This window comes from Mastigoproctus giganteus, chromosome 5 (genome assembly GCF_048544385.1).
Source record: "Mastigoproctus giganteus isolate SK-2022 chromosome 5, ASM4854438v1, whole genome shotgun sequence".
Lineage (NCBI taxonomy): Eukaryota > Metazoa > Arthropoda > Arachnida > Uropygi > Thelyphonidae > Mastigoproctus > Mastigoproctus giganteus.
The window spans coordinates 71,489,482-71,507,794 of record NC_143579.1 but is presented as its reverse complement, the minus strand read 5'-3'; the positions used below and the strand labels follow the sequence as shown (position 1 = coordinate 71,507,794).

At 37.7% G+C, this 18,313-nt stretch overlaps 1 protein-coding gene across 2 annotated transcripts in view; it reads right to left on the bottom strand.

Annotated features, from left to right (window-relative positions):
• LOC150085480 (NAD(P) transhydrogenase, mitochondrial-like) overlaps positions 1 to 18,313 on the bottom strand; it is a 445,310-nt gene that overhangs the window by 401,235 nt on the left and 25,762 nt on the right. For both annotated transcript variants that reach the window (XM_090374063.1, XM_090374062.1), the window contains exon 2: positions 3,419 to 4,070. In XM_090374063.1, coding sequence (XP_090230189.1) covers positions 3,419 to 4,064 — 646 coding nt within the window. In that variant the 5' untranslated portion in view covers positions 4,065 to 4,070. The remainder of the gene's footprint in view (positions 1 to 3,418; positions 4,071 to 18,313) is intronic.

Genomic DNA, 18,313 nt, shown 5'->3' with positions numbered 1-18,313 from the left:
GTAGTCTTCCATGCGCAACAGTGTCAAAAGCTTTCCTGAAATCCAAGTATATGATAACAAAATTATTTTTTGCATCCAGTTCCTTTGTGACCACATCATAATAACCAATCAAATTTGTCAGACAAGACTTTCCCTTAACAAACCCATGCTGTGTCTGAATTATTGCTGCAGTCTTGTCTAGATGATCCTGCAATGCATCTTTAACCAGTGACTCCATTATTTTACCCGGAACAGAAGTTAAACTAACTGGTCTGTAATTACTCGTGTCATCCTTCGATCCACCTTTGAGAATTGGGGACACATTTGCACATCTCCAGTCCGTGGGAACCTCCCCTGAGTCCAAGGATGCTCTCATAATTATGGCTAAGGGTTTGCTTAGTTGCTTTGCTGCCTCCTTTAAAATAACTGGATAGATCCAGTTATTTTAAAGGAGATATAAGAAAAGACTGAGTTTTAGAAGGGTTGAAATCAACTAAGTTATCTTTGCCCCAGTGGAGAATTACCTGAAGATCGGCATTTAAGGAATTGGTAGCAGATTTTCGAGAAGTTGAAGCTGATTGGACAGGGCAAGGTTTCTCAAAATGGAAAGTGGAATGCAATGTGCTATAATCGGCAAAACTATGGATAGGATTTCCAGTCAATGGAAGAAGGTCATTAATATAGAAGAGGAAAAGAGTGGGGGAAAAGAACTGAACCTTGGGGGACACCGGCATTAGTGGAGAAGTTAGAAGACAGAGAGCAATCTACCATCACCCTAAGTGAGTGTGTTATTTGTGTTATTTGGTTTTTAGGAGCATTAGCAACTAAGGCCATATTGCTCCGGGAAATGCGGTGGTCATTCCCTGACCTTTCCGCATCCTCCGTATTTGGTGGTGACATGCTCGAACCCGGGTCTAATCAAGAAGCGTGTGCTACGAACTGCTGCTCCTTCCCACCTGGCTACAGAGGCGCCAACACCACCCTCAGAGAGAAAACTGGATAACCAATTACAAAAAACAGTTGGCAAACCATAAGACGGAAGCTTGTTTAGAAGACCTTTATGCCAAACACTATCGAAAGTCTTTGAGATGTCAAGAACAATTACTTCTGTTTCACCGAACCTTTCCAATGAATTAATACATGAGTTGGAAGAAAAATGGGATGCTAGAAGATCAGCTTTATCCTTGGCTGAAGTGACAACAGAACCATCTGGTTTGGACAGAGGTGGGAGCAGAGATGGGCAAAAGCTGCAGCCAATAGCTTTGGCAAAAGACCAGAATGCTCGATTACCATTAGGGCAAGAAGCAAATTTTCTAATCTTAGCCTGTTCAAACTCTAGTTTGGACTGATTAACTGCTTTACGATTGTTGCGAGCTTTGGTGTAGGCATAAAATGTAACTGAAGAATTAGAAACAAGCCAATTACAATAGGCAACATTCTTCTCTTGAACATCCTTAGCACATTTATTGGAAAACCAAGATAAAGAACAAGATTTTAAAGTGGAGTGTGGGATAAAGGATTCCATTCCTGGAAGAATAATTTCATTTACATGATTTGAGCAAACGTTGACATCAGAAGTTTTGAAACAATAATCTGATCAAGGAAAAGAAAAAAATAAATCTCGCAGTCATCCCATTTTGCCTTCTTGTAATGCCAAACAACACGAGGTTGGGAATAGCCATGAGATAAAGTCTCCATGGGAGAAGAGACAATCACCAAGTTGTGATCTGAAGTGCCTAAAGGATCTCTCACTTTGACCATGTACTTAGAAGGGTTGTTTGTGAGAAAAACATCAAGCATGCTGGCTGTATGATTAGGATTGTCCGGTATTCTTGTAGGTATATGAACAATCAGTGCACGGTCATTAGTAATTGCAAAAGCCTCAGCATCTAGACGAGCTGGGTCGACGTGACTAGAAAACAGAAGCCAGCTGGAGTTGTGAACATTAAAATCACCAAGGAAAATTACCTCACTGTTTGGAAAGTTGTACTGGAGAAAGTCAAGTTGCAAAGAGAGGAGGTCAAAGAGCTCCAAGTGATTAGTGGAGTTGAAAGAACGGTAGAGAGAGATGGTAGAGACGGTTGGGAGAACAACAGATGAATTTGACACAATGAGGTAGAGAGATTTTAAGCCAGAGAAGATTAAAGAGAGGAGATTCCAAATTGCCAGGTCTCTGACAGGGAATATCAGAACGAACATATGCACAAGTACCACCTTTGGGGCGAAGAATCATACAGTGAATAATTTGGGTATCTGAGATGAGCAGTAGTTAAATCAACTGATAACTGAGATTCTGTCAGAAAACGTACATGGGGTTTTGCAGGCTGCAAGTGGAAATGGACATCGTTGAGATTAGAATTGAGACCATGTATATTTGTGAAATGAATTAGGAAGTGTTTGGGAGGTTTAGATCTTTTTGCAGATAAGCTTGCTCTATTAGTTTGACAATTCATGATGTATTCAATAGTAAGAAAAAGTGGGTGGAAATGCTGTATGAAGTAATGAAATTTTTGGATATGGCGTACATATGGTAAGAATATACCCAGATCCTTGACATAACATGGCCTCGACAATGCTCCCCGCATACACACTACTCGGACTCCCTCCAGTCACTACCTGGCAGAGTAGAGGCAGCAAGATTATACACTAGCTGATCCGGAAGCTTCCTAGAGAGTTACCAATAGGTTCAGTCCGGTGTACTAACTAGCGGCCGGCCTGCGAACTCCGTTTTAGAGCTGTACCCTCGAAATGTAAGGAATATTGGATCTCGCCACGACGTTCATCATAACCTCAAAAGTCATCAATCATACTGCATGATGGAAGAGATGGGGAAAGGTTGACCGGAATTTAGCTCCAGAGACTAAACATGGGTTCCACCACTTCAAGCCTCCAATAAGCAAAGTGGTGGTATTGCACCGGTTGATGAGAGTCATCTACCACCTAGTACTGCCTGGTAACATAGAGGGGCGGCATTCCTTCATGTGGTATGGGCGCCACACCTCAACCCCTGCTTACGTTGGTGACCACCTAGGTGGTCACCAACCATTTACTTGTGTATGGTGGTTATACTCAGGATTACTAACAGTCCCACCATCGTGATGGTGCAAGCAGAGGATTTGGCTGTCACATACCATCCGGATTTCACCGAAATTGGGTCCACTTGACTTGAGTGTCATCCAAATATCAGTTCCATCAGCGTTTTAGACTGCCAGGTAGCAAGTACAGCTTGTCTGGCATATCTGAGAGAATGTCTGTGACAACCTCAAGGAGAATCCTATTATTAATATCAAAGATTATTAACAAAATGCTGCCTGCATAAAGAATATAAGATTAAACTGTCTCCTACAAGTACACAACAATTAACTCTACTTTATCAAAATAAACTTAATAGATTATGAAAATCATTAAGATATTGAAGCATATATCCAATGAGACTTACCAGTGAAAAATCTACCAAAATTATTTGCTGCTTCTATAACAGCCTTGTAACCAGCAATATTTCCCATGGAACTTAATGCATCAAATACTTGGGCTCTACTAATCCTAGGTATTGCATCCATTGCAAACACTGTCATACTTGATTGTGCAAGCAAATCAACCAGATTTTTATTCTGTGTAGGATATAAAAAACTAATTAAAGTGCCATCCTTCCTGAAATATGGTATTTCAGTTGTGGTTGGTCCACGTACTTTGAGCACTATATCCGAATCAAAAGCCATTTTTAAGTTTGTAATCTTTGCTCCAGCTTCTTCGTATTTAGCATTAGCAAATTGTGCCTCACAACCAGCATTTTCTTCTATGTTAACAGTAAAACCTTTCTTTGACAAAACAGCTGTTGCAGCTGGAGAGAGTGCCACTCTTCTTTCATTTTTCCAAATCTCTTTAGGAACACCAATAGAGAGTTTTGAAAAAGGAATTCCTTGGAAAGATGGAGGATCAGTTTTCAAGTTTGACTTATTAATACAGAACAGTTTTGGAGATGAACATACATATCTTCTTGTTGTTTTATTATACCACGACTTTCTACTAATGGGAGAAAATTTTATCCATTTCAATTCCTTACAATTCTGAAGAAGAATCCACATGACTATCTAGAGAAAAAACAGCAAACACACCTTTGAATCATTTGCAATTATAATCAAAATTTTTAAATTTCCAAAACTAATTATAAAAATTATTAGATAAAAATAATTACAGTCCTTTAAAATTCATGAAGTATTCTTATTGATAAAAAAGTAAACTTTTTAAGTTATTATACTTCCTTTATAAAGTGAATGAAAAAAAATTGTGGTAAAGTTTGGGAAATATAATGAAAATATAAAAGTTTTATATTTAAGAAAATTTTTTTTTCATATGCTTATAAAGCCTCTATATTTTACCAATTTATTTTTAATTATATATTTTATAAAAACTAATATAATAAAATTTAATATAGTATTATAATTTTTATAAATTTTCTTCTTTACAATTATACATGGTTTACATGATTTTATAAGTGTAAAGTGTATTTGTGTCTAATGGCACCAGGGGTTCCCCCATCTCCGCACTGCTTTCATTGTGGGTATAACAGTTCACTGTAAAGGCCAGAGATTTAAAATTGTATGGATTTTGTTTAAGTGTAGTGTTATGTATCATTGTTCTTCTGGTCATTTAGCCGCTAGCTCCCTGCTGGGGCCCAACGTTGCCCACACTTGGCCTTGTGGAGGCAGACCAGGTACCCAGTAGTTGGAATTTTTTACTCTGGCAAGGCCCTACCACCTAGTTTCCTGAGATTTCAGTGGCTAGGGTCTAAAAAAAAAAAAGGGGGGGGGGGGGGTAAACGCTAGGAAATAGAGAAAGAAAAAAGGTTTACATAAGTGCAGTTTAAATTTGGACATTTTTTAAATTTTTGATAAGTTGTGTGGGGATTATGCTGGCATGTTAGGCAGAGTGGGGGGGGAAGACTGAAGACTGAGAGGAAAGGCAGAAGTATGGGGATGATAGAGAATGCGACCCCAGAAGATCAGAGGCAGGCCTATGCCTCACCAGGCGAAGAAAGGGGGATGGCAGTGGAGGAAGGAAACAGAAAAAAAAAGTCTCCTACCCCCCCCCCTGCCAGGGGTTAGGTAATTAAAAGTGAAGTGTTAGAGCATCCTATTCAGATCACCAAATGGCATTGTGCAGCAGAGCTGCGAACTGTCCGGTTGTCCCAGTCTGATCCCAACAGGGATCAGACCAATTATAAGGTCATTATTATTATTATTAATAGCCATATGGTGCAAGGAAGCCTGAGGCTTATGCTACACCAGGAAAAAAAAAAAAGTTCCCGAGTTACCTTGTGTGTGTGAGAGAGAGAGAGAGAGAGTCAAAAGTAGAAGGGAATCACCAAGAAAGAGAAGAATGATGATATCCAGCTCGGGACCCTGGATGTGCCAAGCCGGTACTCACCAGATGTGAGCCCCTGGGTTTTTCGTGGGATAAATCCCGTCCATGCAGTCCGGTGTTTGGAGTCTGTCTGTGGTTTGTCAGGTCTGGGGTATCAATCTTGAGCAGATTCCTTTGCTACCTTGTAACGGGTTTCCCCTTCCATGGAATCTTCAATCATATAAAAAGCATAAATAAATTTTCAAAATCTTCTCTTCATTCCTATTTTTTTAATTTTTGCAAACTCATTACTCTGTTTCTCACTTGCACGTATGTGTTAGTTGCAATTTTATGTGTGCTGTGTTCTTTGTTACTGATTGCTTATCTTTTTTACTGTTTTAAATTTTAAAACAAAAAAAAAAAGTCAGTGAACAGAAATATCAATTAGTTAGCATGTACACATTACAATAGTAATTAAGCTATGTACGTAAGCATAAATTTATTTTTATTTTGCTAACCTGTGGAAAATATTCTTCCTATTTTCATGTATCATTTAATTTTGTTAATTGGCAAGATAATAAAGCATAAATTTGGTTTTTTTTTCATTACTTTTATAGCCTGTGGATATTATTCCTCCTATTTTCACTTATCAGAATTGCCGTTTAATAGAATTAAAAAATAAAAAATACTGCATGGTTTGATATCAAGTGAAAATTTGTAAGTCAACAAAAAGAATGGCTAGAATGGGAACTGGTAACTTTACAAATGTGGCATACCGTGGTTAAATCTGGTATAGGGAATTGCCTGCTGGGTTCACTCTGGTGGGAAATCTCACAAAGTGAGTAACAACATACCCTAGTGCAGATCAGTGTTCTCCCCAGAACCTATCGAATGGGCACACCGTCCAGTGAATTAGGGGTAAAGGGAAGGGTTATTGCTTTCGTAAAGGCGACTACGATGGACTGAGACAGTATTTAAATTCTATACAGTGGGACCAACTGATGATGTTACCAACAGCAAATTCAAAATGGGAAGCATTCCAAGAACTTATCTTGGAAGCTACTAGGCTTTACATACCAACTAAGAAATATTGTTCAAGGTTTAGGCCTAAGTGGACGTCAGATGAACTAATGAGACATATGGCAGAGAAGAAAAATGCATGGGATACATACAAATTAACACGTGACACAGAAGCCTATGATAGATACAAGTTGATCTGTAACCAAGTTACAAAGGAGGTTAGGCAGGCGAAGACAGATTACGAGAAATCTTTGGCAAGGGATGCAAAGAAAAACAGCAAAGAGTGCTTTACTTATGTAAACTCTAGAAGGAAGGGGATGAATCACATTGGTCCACTTGATATCGATGGGTCAACTGTTGATGATCCTGCTCAGGTAGCTAACAAACTGAATGAATATTTTGCATCGACATTCACACATGAGGAATTATTCAGCGAGGGGAATGCCAGAGGTGTATTCAACTCTGGCAGTAAGCTAGAGAATCTTGTAATAACTGAGAGTAAAGTGGAGGAGAAATTGTTGAAGATAAATACAAGAAAGGCACCTGGGGTGGATGGGATCTATACAGTTATATTAAAGGAAGCAGCAAAGGAAGTAAGCAAACTCTTAGCCATAATTATGAGAGCTTCTTTGGACTCAGGGGAGGTACCCATGGACTGAAGATGTGCAAATGTGATCCCAATTTACAAAGGAGGATCAAAGGGCGACACAAATAATTATAGACCTGTTAGTTTAACTTCTGTTCCTGGAAAATTAATGGAGGCACTGGTTAAAGAAGCACTGCAGGATCATCTAGACAAGACTTCAGTTATAGCTCGGACACAGCATGGGTTTGTTAAGGGGAAAGTCTTGCCTGACCAATTTGATTGGATACTATAATGTGGTCACAAAGGAACTGGATGAAGGGAATAACTTTGATATCATATATTTGGATCTTAGAAAGGCTTTTGATACTGTTGCACATGGACTGAACAAATTGGAGCAGTGTGGCACTGGAGGCAAATTGCTGCGATGGATGAAGGGATTGTTGAGTGGGAGAAGACAGAGAGTGGCAATCAATGGACACTGCTCATCATGAACTAATGTTATTAGTGGAGTCCCTCAGGGTTCAGTATTGGGTCCATTATTGTTTTCTGTATTTATAAATGATATTGATGATGGTATATCAAACTTAATGTTCAAGTTTGCCAACGACAAAGGTTGGCAGGGTTGTTAAGGACACTACTGACACTATGCTACTGCAACAGGATCTGGAAAGGTTGAGGAGATGGGCTTCGAGGTGGCAAATGAAGTTTAACATTGACAAATGTAAAGTACTACATATGGGAAACAGCAACCCCAGAGCAACGTATCAACTCTGTGGTACTACACTGACAGTGGTAGAGAATGAAAGGGACCTGGGGGGGGGGGGGTTGTGCAGGCAGATATGAAGTTTTCTGAGCAGTGCAGACGGGCTGCAAGAGTAGCTCATGGTGTATTGTCGATGATATGTAGGAATTTTTCTAGCAGGGATAAGGAGGTGATTATTCCCTTGTATAAGGCAATGGTCAGACCACACCTAGAGTACTGTATACAGGTCCGGAGGCCTCATTTCAAGAAGGATGTAGAGATGCTGGAACGAGTACAGAGAAGGGCAACAAGATTAGTGAATGGAACAAAGGGGTGCTCTTACGAAGAAAGGCTTAAGTTTTGCAAATTACAGTGTCTGGAGACTAGGGACCTGCGAGGCGATCTGATTGAGGTGTATAAAGCCTTGAATGGTTTGAGCATGCTCAATGCTGATGGGATTCTCCCTCTTGCTCAGAATGATCACCTGAGAGGGCATAAATTCAAATTGAGGAAAGACAGATGTAGGATAGACGTGCGGAAATTTGCCTTTAGCCAGCGGGTGGTTGGTTGGTGGAACAGACTTCCATCCCTTGTCGTGGAAGTTGATAGCTTAAATAAGTTTAAGGCTCAGCTGGACAGGTATTTCGAACGAACAGAGGGGTGAAGTGGAAGTGGTTATTTTTCATTTATTTATTTATTTTTATTTTTTTTTGGCTGATGCTGCATAAGTTTGCTTTCTTGCATCAAATGCCTCTACTAATGCTAATGCTAAACATGCACAAGACAGTCAAAGAAGCAGCCCTGATACACAAGAAGTGGCATGCTATAACTCTGTTTGATGAAGAAGAAGTGCAAAGAATAAAGCGGCTATACATTCAAGAGCTATTCAGTAACAACAAAAGCAATACAGAATGCTATGAATACTGTTTGGAGGGTCTGGAAATTCTCAAGGAAGAGGTACTTAATACCATCTCGTTGACAAAAAACAGAAAACTCCAGGGCCAGATGAAATTCCAGTGGAGGTTATAAACCTCAATGAAGAAGAGAACATCAATCAAATCACAAAACTCTTTCATCGAATCTACAGCGCTGGTGAAATACCGAATGACTGGTTAAAGTCAACATTTATCACCTAAGAAGCCTAATCCAAAGAAGTGTGATAACTATCGTCTAATCAGTCTGATGAGGCACTTGCTGAAGGTGTTTCTATACATAATACATTCAAGAATAAGAACTAAATGTGAGTTTAATCTAAATGATACTCAACCGGGATTCAGAAATGCCTTCAGAATGCCTGAGGCATTGTTTGGCATCAGCAGCCTTCTCCAAAAGAGTCTGGACCAACAAAAGGACATATTTGTTTGCTTCATAGACTACGAGAGGCCTTTGAAAGAGTACAACATCGCAAGCTGGTTGATCTACTCCATGAATCCCATCTAGATGGAAGGGATATCTGCATTATTAAAATTTTATATTGGGATCAGACAGCTACAGTCTGAACAGGAGGAATAGGAACAAACAACATCAGCATTCAACAAGGAGTCCGACAAGGCTGCATACTTTCACCAATCCTGTTCAACCTGTACTTCGATAAAATATTCAAAAAAGGCCTTGGAAGGTATGGACTCTGGTGTAAAAGTCAACCAAGTTGTAAAAAATAATATTAGATATGTGGACAACACTCTCATTTTTTGCGACACCACTGAAGACCAACATCTTCTCAATAGGATCAGAGCAGAGATTGGACTTAATATTAATGAAAAGAAAACCAAGTTAATGATATTTAGCCACAAACAGTATGAAGATGCAGACCTTTTGCTCAATGGCAATTCATCAAACATGTAAGTCATTTCAAATACTTGGGAAGCACTATCGCAGAGAACCTAGACCCAGAAAAAGAAATACTAAGTCATATTGAAATCGCCAGAGCAATTTTCAAGAAAATGAGGTCACTTCTTTGCAATGACAACCTCAAACTGAAATTAAGACAATGTATGGTCAAGTTCTACATCTGGTCTGTACTTTTATATGCCGCTGGGACATGGACTCTCAAGGCAAGTTCCCTGAACCGAATAGAGGCATTAGAAATGTGGATACATCGCAGGACATTATGAATGCCATGGATGGACTTAATAAACAACAACGTAGTCCTCCGCAGAGCAAGAACAGAAAGGACATTAATAACCACCATCAAATGTAGGGAAAATTTCTTATCTTGGCCACATTCGAAGAGGAGAGAAATATAATCTACCTCAATTGATAATAAAAGGCATGATTGTGGCAAACGGGGGATTGATAGGAGGCAAACATTTTGGCTACACAACATCCAACAATGGACCACCATACGAAATATAGACCTGTTCAGATTAGCAAAAGATAGAAATACTCTCTCCTTAGTAATCGACAATGTCTGGGGGACTGGACAAGGCACATGATGAACACTTGGCAGGTGTTAAACACAAGGTGTAATAGAGGAAAGGAGTTGTACAGGCCCAGACATTGGGCAAGGCAAGCTAGGCAGTTGCACTGAGCCCCCTGATCCAGTTGACAAAAAAATTTAGACATGTAACTTGTCAGGCAGAAATCTGACCATGAGAAATACTGAAACACAAAATTATAAATGCAACCAGCAATGCTTAAACTTTGTTGACAACTTGGCTATTCTGCCAACTGAAAATGATTCTGCCAGCGAATTTGAGTTTGGCTACAGTGAAATGATAGCCAAATCTGCAGTAAGCTCAAGATCTGTTTTTTAGTTATGTCACAATTAACAAGTATGCGTATTTTTATACTTTCCAATTCACTCATCAGCAACTAAATTTTGCTGAAACAGAGATCTTTACATTGCAGTTTCTTGTTTATGGGTAGCTAGATTCTGAATATGTGTGGGTAACATTTTTTTGGGCCATCACTGCTCATTTACACTTAGAGGAGCATTGGAATACTGATAATAATATATGGGCTCCTAAACATTCATTTGCTACCCAAAACATATCTCTGCAATCTCCCAGATCACTGAATGATGATGTGGCTTTTACAACTTTTGTTTTTCTATATATTTTTTAAGAATATATCAGTATTTTTTCCTATTTGGAGACACTCTTCGTGTAAGGTACAACTCTGAACTCGGCCCTACACCATGACATTAGGCCTCTCTGCAGTTCATGTACGTAAAACCAATTTACCTATTATTTGCATTATCAGTGGAAGACTGTTTGGCTCACATTACAGACCAATTAGTTTAACTTTTGTTCCGGATAAAATAATGGAGTCACTGGTTAAAGATGCATTGCAGGATCATCTAGACACAGCATGGGTTTGTTAAGGGAAAGTCTTGTCTGACAAATTTGATAGGATATTATGATGTGGTTACAAAGGAACTGGATACAAAAAATAATTTTGATATCATATACTTTGATTTCAGGAAAGCTTCTGACACTGTTGCGCATGGAAGACTACTGTACAAATTGGGGCAGAATGGTATTAAGGGTAAGTTGCTACAATGGATAAAAGGATGGTTGAGTGGGAGAAGACAGAGGGTGGTATTCAATGGGTGCTGCTCTTCGTGGACTAATGTTATTCCATTATGCAGGTGGAAAATTCCAACCATATTCCTGTGGAACCATGTGACGAGTGCCGTGGGCCTGCTATTTAAGGATGTTGTCGTTCAACAGAAGCACCCTGTTGAGAAAGGAGTCTGTCGGGTAAGAAAGCTACAGTTTTTATCACTATTATATTTTAATACAATTTTAACTTCCATTTTAGTCATATTTTACCATCATTTCATTTTATTTTAACCGTCATTTATTGTAAATACATCTATTTTTACCAGTTTTATTTATTGCATGTACAGTAAACCCCCGCTATTCGCGGCATCTGTATTCGCGATTGCTGATTTAATATAACATGAAACCTAAAAAAATGTGAATTTTAAAGTGCCATGAATATTTTCGCCATAAAAAAACATGGGCGTGGCTAAAATTATCTTTCCTAGTCAAAACAGCGCTCAGTGGGTGGGGGGAGAGGAGTGATAAAATCGCGAGCGTGGATGTTTCTCACTAATCCTTGTTCAGTATGTGTTATGCGCTTGTCATGGAAGGTTTCGTTGTTTGCTTTTAATTTATATGCTTAATAAATTGAATAAATTTATCAATTTAAAAATTGATATGCTTACAAAAATGATAAATATACCGTTTTGCAGTGTAAAACAGACTTTTTCGAGTGTGTTAATGGAACAAAGTGACTTTATTGTGGACAAGTTCTTTCTAACCCCTACAAAAATATGGCTACGAATAACAAGAGAAATGTGAAAATATCAAAGAAGGTGATGACATTAGCGAATAAAATTGAGTTATTAGATGAAATCTCTAATGGTGAAAGTGTCTCCTCAGTGGCAAAACATTATAAAATCAATGAGTCAACGATACGATCAATCACAAAATCGGAAGAAAAAATCTGCCGTAGTGTCCGTGAAAACGCGCTAATTGCTTCAAAAATTTGCTCTGTAACTCATGATGTTAAATTAGAAAAAAACTTTCAATCTGTGGATAGAAGACCGAACTCAAAATAAAATTCCGTTAAGTTCACTCATCATTCGTGAAAAGGCAAAACTCCTTTATCAGCACTTTAGCGATACTGGTGATAGCACTGGCGGGATAAGTTTTTTTAGCTAGCAACGACGCTGGTTTGAAAGATGTTTGAAATTTCTAATAAATATTACATTTAATATTAAATTGTTTCTTATTTTCATTTCGATGCCATATGCTTGCATTTCACTATGTACATTGTCATATTATGAAGGTATATATATAATACATAAATAGACAAAATTTTAGACTAGTTTTTCTTATATATTTCATACTTTGGAACGGAAACCCTTTATTACTATGGGAGCCATAACTCAGTATTCGCGTTTTCGGTATTCGCGACATTCCTCAGGAATGTAACCCCCGCAAATAGCGGGGGTTTACTGTATTTTAGTTTGCAGTAAAAATTTACAATTGCTGGTTGGTGTGAAGTATAATTTTTCAACATGAATTTTCCCAACCTCGTAGGCCTGTTTGGAGAAAGGTTCCTTTTTCTTGGTTCTGATTAAGTGCAGTATATGAGTTTCTGAGAGTCCTACATGTAACTCTCAAGTCATTTATCTCATTTTGGGGCCATGAAGTCATCACTCTCTGAAACTGCTTCCTTACCCGGTGGACCTTTCTCCAAAGGATAACCAGTTCAGGGCACCACCAGCAAACAACATGTTTCCTGGGTCTCTTTTTTGAGCATAGAGGCATTACATGATTTTTGTAACATATGAGTCAATGTAGAGGAATGTTCATCCAGGCTAAGCTGCTGTGAACCTCAGGCAGTTACTAATGTGTCAGTTTACTACTGTGCCTTTTTGATGTACAGTAATACCCCGACTTACGCAAACTCGGAGTTACGCGGTTCTTGATTTTTTTCGTTTGGCAACGCTGCCGCCCACTATCTTCAAGGTCGTTTTTCATATGTTATCGATATACGGTGCGACGGCGGAGAATGAGAGCGAAAGATGAACAAAATTCAACTTTGCTGCTTTTATGTGTTTTATATCAGTGAAGGGGAAACACATTTCACCATAATAACGTAAAAACCAACACAATTCCAACTATCGGTATAATCGCAAATGCAATTAGATCTAGTTTACTACCAGTTTATAACAGATTTCACTAGCAGAAACGCAACTGGATTTTTATTGTTTTATGGTAGTAACCCCTAGAAATGTGAGGTGTTAATAGTGTATCTCTGCCTTTACGGTGTTGTTTATTCAGTTGCTACATGCGCGCAGCTTTGTTTATGCGTATCAAGTGTGCCTCCTCATTTTGTAATTGTGCTTTATTCCCTAAAAATGAGTAAAATACTTAATTAAAAGGTGTGAAAAGGAAGCGTCCTGGTGAAGACACTGCAGATTCAGAGAGAAAAAGAAAAGCAATTATCGATAAACAGAGGCGGACTGGGTCAAAAATTCTTACCCGGGAAAATTTATAGTGGCCTCATACTATGGTTTATGGCCAAAATCACACTGGCCCACCGGGGTTTCCCCGGTAAGGCTTATGGCCAGTCCACCTCTGTCGATAGAGAAAAAATATGAAATTGTGAAACGCTTTGAGCGAAATGAAAGACCATGTGATATTGCACGTGCTACAGGCCTAAATGAAGCAACGGCAAAAGCACATGACAATTGCAAACTTGACAGGTTGAAAATTGAAAAGGGCTTAAAAATTTTAGAAAACATAGACTCCAACGAAGAACGCGTTATAGCTACAAAGCAAGGAATAAAAAAATTATTAGCTTGCTACGAAGAAATTCTGCGTGAAAAAAAGAACGCGCTGTGTCGTCAGACGAATTTGTTAGATTTTATGAAGCCATCGACATCGAAATAACTTTTTTACGTAAGTCATTTGTTTTTTTTAATACACATTTTGTATTAATATGTATAAAGAACTGCAATTTTATTAATATTTTTCTTCTAAACTAGTGTTTTTGTTAGTCCTTGGTCCCAATTAAGCAAAATTTATATGTATTTATATGCAAAGTTGTACCCCGACTTACGCGAATTCGACTTACGCGATTTTCGTCGGACCCACCTATCGCGTAACTTCGGGGTATTACTGTACTTGATAATATCTAGAAGAGACTGTAGCCAGTTGCCCAGTGATGGTTTAAGCTAAAGATTATGGCTCTATGGTCAGAGGTTGTCCAAGCACCTTGGACATAACAATCTGTTATTTTATGGGCTACAGATCTAGTTGCTACTGTGATATCAATATCACTTTTCCAGAGTGTGCTGCTATAGGTGGGGTGATTATGTGGTTTATTTAAGACCTGATACAGCATAATTGCCTGAAAGTCAGCCAGCAGCTGTCCATTATGAGTTCTGGTTCTATTTTCAGATGCGAACTGCAGGTCTTGGTTGTGACACAGGTGAGACCTGCAGTTGGCATCCACAAAAACTGATATTTTTTTTTTTCTTCTGGTAGTAAGGTAAGTGCATTCTGTAGTTAATGAATACTAGGAGTTACATCCTCTCCTGGCCTGCAGTGTATAGAGATGATATGGAACGATCCTACTTGACCAATTATGTGTGCACAAACTGCAAGGGATGTGCATAGAGAATTAACTTTGTTTACTGTAAGATGTAGATTACAAATGACACCAGCATAGATAACATTGTACTCTGGTATTGTACTAATTTTAAAATGATTTCGCCAAAAAGTTAACTGGCCATTTGTTTAAAAGATGAGATACTGCTATGTCAGCTTGTTTCTGGCCTAAATGATCACTCATCTGATAGCAGGTGGTCTCTAGTGGCAATGCTGGGACAGAATAGTTGTAAAGAAGTTAGCATTACTAGAGGCATATGATGCAAGAAAGCAAGCTTATGCGGCATCAGCCAAAAAAAAACGCTCCGATTTCACCCCTCCGTTCATTCCAAATACCTGTCCAGCTCAGACTTAAATTTATTTAGGCTATCAACTTCCACAACAAAAGATGGAAGTTTGTTCCACCTATCAACTACCCACTGGCTAAAGGCAAACTTCCGCACATTATCCTACAATTGTTTTTTCTCAATTTGAATTTATGCCCTCTCAGGTGATTATTCTGAGCAAGAGGAAGAATCCCATCGGCATTGAGCATGTTCAAACCATTCAAGGCTTTATAACACCTCAATCAGATCACCTTGCAGGTGCGTATTCTCCAGACACTGTAATCTGCAAACCTTAAGCCTTTCTTTATAAGAGCGACCCTTTGTTCCATTCACTAATCTTGTTGCCCTTCTCTGTACTCATTCCAACAGCTCTACATTTCTTAAAATGAGGCCTCCCGACCTGTATACAGTACTCAAGGTGTGGCTTGACCATCGCCTTATACAAGAGGATAATAACCTCTTGATCCCTGCTAGAAAAATTTCTGTGTATCATTGACAAGACACCATAAGCTACTCTTGCAGACCATCTGCACTGCTCAGAAAGCTTCATATCTGCTTGCACAATTATCCCCAGGTCCTTTTCATTCTCTACTACTGTCAGTGTAGTACTACAGAGTTGATACATTACTCTGGGTTTACTGCTTCCCATATGTAGTACTTGATAGTAGCTTGATATGAGTATCAAGCTACCTAGTAGCTTGATATGAGCTGCCATGTAGTAAACTACATGAAAGTTTCAAAATTGTAATATATATAAAACAATCTGTTTTTGAGTTTTATCACTAGAGACCAACTGATGCTATCTGCTGAGGTGACAGTTAGCTGTCTCATCTTTTAAACAAATAGTCAATTAACCTTCTGATGAAGCCTCTGTTTGAAAGTAGTGTAATAAAGGATAACTTGTTGCAAATGCAATTATCTAACAATCCTGCAGACATTTTATAATTTTTCTGAGGCACAGCTTTAGCAATGTTATAACAATACTTTGAATTTCTATCATTTAGAACTATTTCCTATTCAGCAAACTTTGTAACTTAGCATAAACCAACCTTGCAAATTACAACTAATGTGGCTGATCATAAATCTCACATACCTAGTCATATTGGCACACCCAGCATCCTGAGCTGGATATCATCATACTTCTCTTTCTTGGTGATTCCTTTCTGCTTCTCTCTCTCTCTCTCTCTCTCTCTCTCTCTCAGGGTAACTCAGGAATTTTTTCTGGCTGGTGCAGCATAAGCCTCAGGCTTCCTTGCACCATATGGCTAATAATATAGCACTTGTGACCAGTTTGATGTCACTTTTTTTTTAATTTCAGTTCTTCTACAGTGACATTAAACTGATCACAAGTGCTATATGATGCTATATTGCTTCACTAAATCTATGGTTAATCTCTTTCATAGAAAGAAACTTACTGACATCCACAAACAATAGATTTAATTCCACTCAATCATAAAGTATGGAGGAAAACAATGGGCAGCTCAAGGTCATTCATTTCCCCACTTTGTACTAGTAATGTGGAAGAGGTCTAGTGAGTGACCTTGAGTCATCTGTAGTTTTTATTTCTGCTATAGCAATAATGGTGGAAAACATTAAACTTGGAAATCTTCGTCATTACAAGCAAGAAACTAAACCACTACTGTACATTAATAAAATCAAAATGTCAAAAATGTAACCTGATAAAGATTGCATATAGCTTGTTAAAATTTACGTCGAACTGGTCAGCTAATTTTTTTGCTTCTATTCCAATGTGGAATTATTTTTATTCTTAAGTACATTAATGATATTCTGTCCAGGCAGGTATTTAAAATTGACATTACAGTAGATGACAACATTTGCTGTGATTATGTTTGTCCTTTGTTTATATTTAACAAACTGAATTGTTATTTGCATTTTAGCCATTATCTTTTAGGCATATGTTTACAGATGTAAATAAGTTCAGTTCTTAGTGCTAATATTCATTGGGATGTGCTTCTCCAAAACTGCTCAACCATTAGGTATACCACTCTAAAATCTGGAAAAATTTTAAATCTGGCCTCTCTCTCAATCCCCAAGAGTAACAGATTTTAAAGAGTTAACTGTACTTTTAAAGCTGTTTCTTTTATTTTTATGTCTCCTTTTCTTTGGTTGACAGCTGTAAGTAACTATTATAAGCTACCTTCTTCTCATCAATGGCGTTTTCAGCTTCATTTCATAATAAATACTACTCTAGTTAAAAATAAAATGGAAAGAGTGAAATCGCATTCCAGTTAAAAGGGAGTTACATTAGTGTTCCCCAAAATCCAAAAGTATTCTAAGTTATATTATAATTTTAAAAATTCTTAATTCATAGTAAAAGAAAATCTTTAGAATGATGAAATCATTCCAACAACAATTATTCAGTTGATGTGTTCCCAGAATAATAACAGATATTAAAACTTTATAAAGCACAAAAAGAAACTTTTAGTGCCTGCTAAACATATTTCTGTAAAAATTATCTACTTAAATACAGCAACAATTCCATCCGAAAGTAATATACTGCAGCTTTAAAAGCAGATGTTCAAAAAGACATTCCACTAATATTAGAAAAAATAAAAACACTTATGGTCTTAAAATAGCATATCTGGCAGCACTGAGCTATAACTATTATCATCTCCCATAGGCAAAATGCCAACAGATTCTATATCTAGAAGCATATACATCCTGGTTTAGCCATCTTTTTTTAAATCCAACAGAAGAACAAGTACTGTATCCCAAAAATTTAGGACTTTCTTGCTATTATTTTTTTTGACAATAATAGCAAGAAATATATTTCATCATCATCATTATTATTTATTCAGTAACACAAGGAAGTCATTAACACTATAGCATAAGTCATAACTGAACCAGTGTTCTGCAAAGTCCCCTTGAATTTAGTTAACTTATATCCTTAAAGAAAGTTAAAATACCTGTATTACAATAGAAATTAAAATATTATTACACTCTTAATATTGAAACTAATGCATAACTAAATTCAATAACTAATCCATAATTAAATTCACTACCTCTGAAAACAGATTACATTATAACATATACACAAAGTTATAATGTCGTGTGATTTACATAAGTAGTCAATCATCAGCATATTCTGGCTATTAACTAGTTATAACTTATATGAAAAGATTAAGCTAAAGTGAAATAGAATCATTAGTTAATTTAATTAATT